A 7,271-nucleotide genomic window follows, 5' to 3' on the forward strand; every position below is an offset into this window, starting at 1 on the left:
ATTTTATTACAAACATCAGAAGGAGTGAAATTTGTGTGTGATAATCCGTTAGATATTGTTATTCCATTCACACTGTCATTTGAAGAATTAAAAGGGATCATATGTGAGAAGATGGATTTTGAAATATCTAGGAGAGTGTCGTGTATTCTGTACAGATATCCTATATCTGTCTTTGGTGGGTTCGTGCAATTTCAAACGAAATACGTGACCGACGAGGCGAGCATGCAAGAAATGTTTTCAGTGTATCTTGAAAGTCGGTCGTGAGTGACGTTTATTGAAATGTATATCGAGTTCGAGCAATCTGAAGCGGACCGAGAAATTGAATTGGAGGAGTACAACAGTGATAGTGAAGAAGACTTCGAAAGTAACTATGAGGTTGTTGATCCAGGTGGAAACGAAGATGAAGCTGACAAGGCTATGGTGGCAGATGTGGCGGACGTGGCAAATGCACTAGCAAATCAGCAGCCGTTTGTGGAGCCAAGTTTCATGCGGTCGTTGGATTTGGATGCCATGCATGCACCGGAGTTTCCTCAATATTTAAATGCAGGTGCGTCGTTAATTTAAGTTAAGATTTGTGATAGTATGATTTGTGCATGGGTTATTTGTTTAGGACAAATAATTAAGACAAGGGTAAATAGTCAAAATATAGCATGTAATTAGTAATTGTTTAAAACAGGGGTGGTTGGTTCGACCGGACCCGACTGGTTGCCCAGACCGGACCGGCCGGTTCGACCAGACAAGACCGGCCGGTTCGACCAGACCGGACCGTTGGACCGAACCGGCCGGTTCGATGACGACCGGCCGGTTCGGTTTCGAAAAGTACGTTTCCCATTGTTATGCGCTTATTAGTTTGTTACGTTATTAGTTCTGACTACTCTAAAATTTGTGATGTTATTGCAGCAGAGCTTCCCCTTATGCCGGATGGTGAATTTACTGTGGGGATGGAATTCAGTTCTAGGGAGGCAGTAATTAAGGCGATGAAAGATTATACAATCCGCAGAGGTGTGAATTATCGGGTGCATGAGTCAGAACCGACGACATTCTATGCTAAATGCACCCAGTATGGTGCAGGATGTGATTGGCTGATAAGGGTGAGCAAAATGTCCAGGAAGTTCTGCTGGGAGATTAGGAGGTACAACGGTAGTCACACCTGTACTAGCGCCACCATTTCCCAAGATCATTCGAAGCTAGATTCCAACACAGTTGCAGAAGCAATAAAGCCGTTGGTAGAAGTTGACCCGTCTATTAGGGTGAAATCAGTGATTGCGGATGTACAGTCAAAGTTTAACTACACCATTAGTTATCGCAAAGCATGGTTGGCTAAACAGAAGGCAGTGGAATCAATTTTCGGAGGGTGGGAAGATTCGTACGAAGCCTTGCCGATATGGTTTGAGGCAATGTGTCACAAGGAGCCACACGCAGTTGTTCATTTTGAAACAATGCCTGCGTACCAGGGAGATGACTTGGTTCCTAATATTCGTGTGCTAAACCGAGTCTTCTGGAGTTATTACCCTTGTATTAGAGCCTTCAGACATTGCAAGCCAATAGTGCAGGTAGATGGAACTCATTTGTATGGAAAGTACAAGGGTTGTTTGTTGGTTGCAGTCTCACAGGATGGCAACAATAACATCGTGCCGATTGCATTTGCCATTGTGGAGGGTGAGACATCTGATGCTTGGCACTTTTTTCTCAGTAACTTGCGACAGCATGTTGTGACACGTGACGGTGTGGGTCTTATCTCCGATCGACACGACTCCATTAGGTCTGCTATTGCTCGTAGTCACGGAGCGTGGTCTCCTCCCAGAGCATTCCACATGTTTTGCATCAGACACATAGAGTCCAACTTTCTAAGGAAATTCAAGGCTCCGTATCTGCAGAAGCTAATCGTCAACATCGGTATGAAATTTACTATTACATTTACTCCTGGACTCAGTTATTGTGATGAACGTTTCTTATGGTGGGCCCATTTTTATGTTACAGGATACTCGCGGACAGTTCGCGAATACGAGACGCGTTACCAGCGGTTACGTGAGCGAGGTGAGGCTTATACCAACTGGCTGGATCGAATTCCGCGTGAGCAGTATGCCTTGGCATTTGATGGGGGATATCGATGGGGTCATATGACAACCAATCTAGTAGAATGCATCAACTCGGTATTGAAAGGGGCTCGCAATCTTCCAGTCACTGCACTAGTTAAGGCAACATTTTACAGGCTTAATGAATTGTTCACCCGAAAAAGAGCCGAGGCTGAGGCTCGAATTAATGAAGGACATGTGTTCTCTGAGCATGTAACCTCCAAACTACATGCAAATCAGCTGGCAGCAGGTAACATCCAAGTTAGTTGCTTTGACCGACAGAATGAGGTATTCGAGGTGCGTGAGTGTCCTAGTGGTGTGGAGTATACAGTGGACCTCCGTCAACTAAGGTGTGACTGTGGTGAGTTCCAAGTTGACCGGCTTCCGTGTCGACATGTGTTTGCTTGTTGTGCAAACCAACGTCTTGATTGGCAACTGTATGTACATGATGTCTACAAGATGGACCAGATTCGACGAGTGTACCGGGTTAGATTTAGGCCACTCGGGAATCCGTCAACATGGCCGGTTTATAATGGACCTCGATTCGTAGGTAATCCATTCCTAAGACGGGTATCCAAAGGTCGGCCAAGGATGACCCGGTTCTTGAATGAGATGGACACTCGGATGTTGCGTGGTCCTAGGCGATGTAAGCAATGCGGGGCCGAGGGCCACAGTCGTAGTAGATGTCGTCACCGTGCTGGGCCAAGTAACCCAGGTGCTACAACGCATTAGTGTATGACTTTGAGTATTTTATATATTTTATGACTTTGAGTAATTATATATTGTATTACAATAGAGACTTTGAGTAATTTATATATTGTATGACTTTGAGTAATTTATATATTGTATGACTTTGAGTAATTTATATACTGTATGACTTTGAGTAATTTACATGTTATATTTTAATTGTATTTTAATTGTATTTTAATTATATATTGTATTACAATAGAGACTTTAAATTTTATAAAAATTCGGCAGCATCTCCTCTAAAAGTCGGACTTTGCCACCCTATTCGGGTCCCATCCAAGTATTTCTCAAACCTGTTCTCAACTATTTCCAAACTCAAACAATCCACAAAATTGAACCATTTGTATGAATAAGTATAAAACATGGTACATAATTAAGTCCAACACATGGTACATAATTAAGCATAAAACATGCTACATTAATAAGTCCACCACATGCTATGTAAATAAGTCCAACACATGGTACATAATTAAGCATAAACCTTGGTACATTAATAAGTCCAACACATGCTATGTAAATAAGTCCAACACATGCTATATAAATTCAACATCATTTTCTCATCCCCCATTTTACATCTTTGACTAATTTCTTGCATTTCTTTGCAACCTTCTTAAAAGCGGATGGGGTATACCGACTAGCGCTCCGCCGAGGAGGGTCAGCCCTAAGGTTGTATCCTTTTCCCTTTTCGCTAGTAGTGTTACCTATAAAAACATTTCTTAACCAAATAGTCAAATAAACTAATGAAGTCAAATAATTGATGACCAACAAATTCACCAAACAAGTAAATCAACAATGAACTCGATTAATGAATACTCAAATCACATAATCGATCACCGACTAATCATATCAACTCATCAAATTGAATAATCAATAACCAGGTACTTCAACAAACAAATACTTCCGAAATCAACATTCAAGTAAAATAATCAATTTACTACAACTTGTTTTACCTGCAGTAGGCGCTGAATCATGAACCGGACCATCACCCCCATCATCATCATCCTCAGCATCCGCCTCATCCTCGTCGTCGTCCTCATCGGCATCCGCGGCATCATCCTCGTCTTCAACCTCATCCCCATCTGGATGGTCAACCAGGAAGTCATCATTGTCCTCATCAACTGGCTGGTAGCTCTCTAGAATGAGACTCATTGGGACGGGACGGTCAACGCCGCTCTGTATGATACCCCTCGTGGCATCATCACTCATACCAGAGTCAACAGAAAATCTCCCTCCGGATGTACCAGAGGAAGTGTGCTGTCGTGGTCTAGTATCCAATGACAATCTACCTGGAGCTATCCCACTCGGTTGGGCCATCTGACCGGTGGGAATGTCTCTATAAGTGGGATATGAGTAAGCTGGACCAGGAGCCATGAACCCAAGTAGCTGGCTAAAAGAACCTTGTTCAATAGATTCTTGGTGCGGAACACTCCAGTACTGCTGATATACTGGTGGAGTCAGGTAATCCGCAGAATGCGTGTCAGGAATGTATGGAGTGTACTGCTCAGGCTCTTGTTGTGCCTGTCCTTCTGAGGGGGGCGGTGCTGTTGGCCGTGGCGATGGTGGTTGCGGTGATTGTGTGTCTTGGTTCTCCTGGTTATGAATAGGATCACCAGGCTGATTATCTTGCGGTTCCATCTGTGACAGCTGCAAGTGGTCACCATATGCACCTCGGTACCAATGCAAGTAGATATTTGCCTGATGCTCTGAAGGCACCGTGTCATCGACAAGAACTAGACTATACCGGTTCGTCCACTGCATAACCCAGGATGAGTGGGTTCCAGACCAATCCTGATTCTTCGGACCTGTCAAAACTTCGCCGTGTGCTTCACCTAGGTCTCGCTCCTGATCAGGAATACCCTGAGTCAAGCCAAACTGCCTCCGCATTCTATCAGATGCATGCCACTCAACACACTCAAAAGATATAAGTGGAACTGTCGCACTCCAAATAGCAGAATGCTGACGGATGTCAGGAGGAATCACTTCCGGATCGGTCCTTCCAATTGCATAAGGCTCCCAAACAAACTGCACACATTATGCAAGTAATGATACCATTACACACGGAATAACAATACGGCTAAACGAATAACCAACTCAACTAATCAACTCAAATAATCAACATACAACTCAAATAATCAAACTGCACACATTATGACAGCAACCGAGGAATACACAATTAATAATAACACTACTAATTGAAAACAACTACGTATTTATTCCAACAGACCTGTCCTTCTTGCAGAGCATCCAGGTAGCCCCTAAAAAACTCAAGTTTCCTCAATCTGTAAGGCCAATTCACACGTTCCCAGTTATGCCACCTAACATCATGCAATTCGTTAATATACATTTATCAAATAAATTTAAGATACACTATTATAAAGTGTTTACTAATTAAGTTTACCTTTTTGCAATCGGAAAGACTTGAGGATTGCTTGGAATCGGCGCAAGGAACGGTAGGCGGATCCAAGCCCAGGCAAGCAAGAGTGTCAACGGACCATCAACCTCCTTACAGTCGACACGAGTTGCCCTGCACAAAGCTCTGTACAGGTGTGCCAAGCATGCCGAACCCCAACTGTACTGTATTATCCCGGCAAAGTTACGGAGTAATGGGAGAAACTTCCAGTGCACCCCTGCTCCAGACTTATCTCCAAACATAACGGTTCCAAACAATAACATTATGTGGCACTTCACGTACCTCTGAATCTGGATATCATCAACCAACACTAACCGATCCTTCAATGCTCGAAACCAAGTCAACTTGATGAAACTTCCCCTACAGTCTGCCTGCCTAGGTGCAACACCAAACTGATCCAAGCATTCAGCCTCTAACGCCTCATAACTACTCAGTGTCGGTCCCGTAACTGGCAAACCATTCGTCGGAAGACCATAAATTAACGCCACATCCTCTAGTGTCACAGCACACTCACCAATCGGAAAATGGAAGCTGTGAGTCTCGGGGCGCCATCTCTCAATCAGAGCATTAACCAATGCCGCCTGACATTGGACAACTCCAATCTGTGAAACATAATAAAAACCGGTGTCCCGTAAAAACCCCTCCGCTATTGAATTGTACCGATCCGGCGGCATGTAGTGGTCACATTCCAACATTCTAGATCCCTAAAACAAAAACAATAATATTAATAAATTAACAAATTAAACTTAAAAGAATCTAATTCTCATTATCAAATAATCAGCCACACATAACAATCAATAAATATATTAATAACAACAATACAACACAATACTTTACACAAATAACTATTATATTATCTACTAATATCCAAATAACTAACTACTCTATTTTATTCTATTCTAAGAGCAAGCAAACATACAATAATAAATCAATCACTAGCCATTAAAACTAATTAAAACTATTCTATTCTACTATATGTATTCTATTCTATTCAAATAACGACTACTACTACTACTAATACAATATTAAGTAAGTACAAAAAAATTATTTGTTACTAACAATTAAAACTACTTCACATATCTATATTCACACTTAACAGCACACACATTGCACTACTATATGTATTCTATTCTACTGATACTTAAATAAAATTAAACGCTACTAGCAATAATAATAATAATAATTATTATTATTACATTAAGCATTGTAGTAATAACAATTATTAATATTAATATTACTTATTCCATTTATTTTTCAGACATCCAAAAAATTTTATAATAACCGTATTATTATTAATAATATTATTATTACAATTATTCTATTAATAACAATAACTAATTTATTATTATAATGTAATATCTGAACAACATTAATATCCAATAATCTCTAATATTATTTTGATTGAACTCAAATATCTAAATATTATTACTCCACTAATTCCTAATTAACATTATCATTACAATAAAGTATTACTAATCTCTAACATTATAAATATTATTTTAACTAAAATAAAAAATTTTGGATTGAAAACTTACATAATTAGGATGATCAAGATAATTAGCAATATGGAGTTCTGGACGATTCACATCTTTTATTTTTCTTCTTTTGGGCATTCTTGGAGCTCGAATGGCTTCAACAATGGGGTTTGGGTTTTTACCGTGGCTGGGGGTGGGGTATAGGAGAAATGAATGAGAGTGAAATGTGAAAGGGAAAGGGAAACTCGAACTAGCTTAAGCCTCCCCCGGATTTGGTCTCCACCTTCGGACCAAGTGCATGCGCGACACGTGGCCTGGGGGGCGCAAATCGGACCGTCCGATTTGCGTACCTTCCCAGCCAGAAATCGGTCCGTCCGATTACAAGACCTCAAAACGGACCGTCCGATTTCTACTATCCTAGCCGTCACACTCTGGTCATGCACCGTGAACCACCATATCTTGGTAATACTCCAGTTCTCTCCCAATATTAAAAATAAAAAACGGGCACATGCAAACCACCGACACCCAAAAAAATGGCAAACTTATGGTAAAGATTTTGTATTA

At 41.1% G+C, this 7,271-nt stretch overlaps 1 protein-coding gene across 1 annotated transcript; it reads left to right on the forward strand.

The window, feature by feature from the left end:
* Window positions 1–279: 279 nt before the first annotated feature.
* LOC130955388 (uncharacterized) lies at window positions 280–2,807 on the forward strand. Its single transcript, XM_057882237.1, has 2 exons — window positions 280–547; window positions 901–2,807. Exons 1-2 carry the CDS (start codon window positions 280–282, stop codon window positions 2,805–2,807), a joined length of 2,175 nt encoding a protein of 724 aa, XP_057738220.1.
* The last annotated feature ends 4,464 nt before the right edge of the window (window positions 2,808–7,271 follow it).

The sequence above is a fragment of the Arachis stenosperma genome, chromosome 10 (genome assembly GCF_014773155.1).
Source record: "Arachis stenosperma cultivar V10309 chromosome 10, arast.V10309.gnm1.PFL2, whole genome shotgun sequence".
Taxonomy (NCBI): domain Eukaryota; kingdom Viridiplantae; phylum Streptophyta; class Magnoliopsida; order Fabales; family Fabaceae; genus Arachis; species Arachis stenosperma.

Bases quoted from the DNA above. Each gene is read 5' to 3' on its own strand.
- LOC130955388 (XM_057882237.1), top strand. From the start codon at position 280: ATGTATATCGAGTTCGAGCAATCTGAAGCGGACCGAGAAATTGAATTG. The intron at 548-900 runs GTGCGTCGTTAA...ATGTTATTGCAG, and splicing joins TCCTCAATATTTAAATGCAG to CAGAGCTTCCCCTTATGCCG.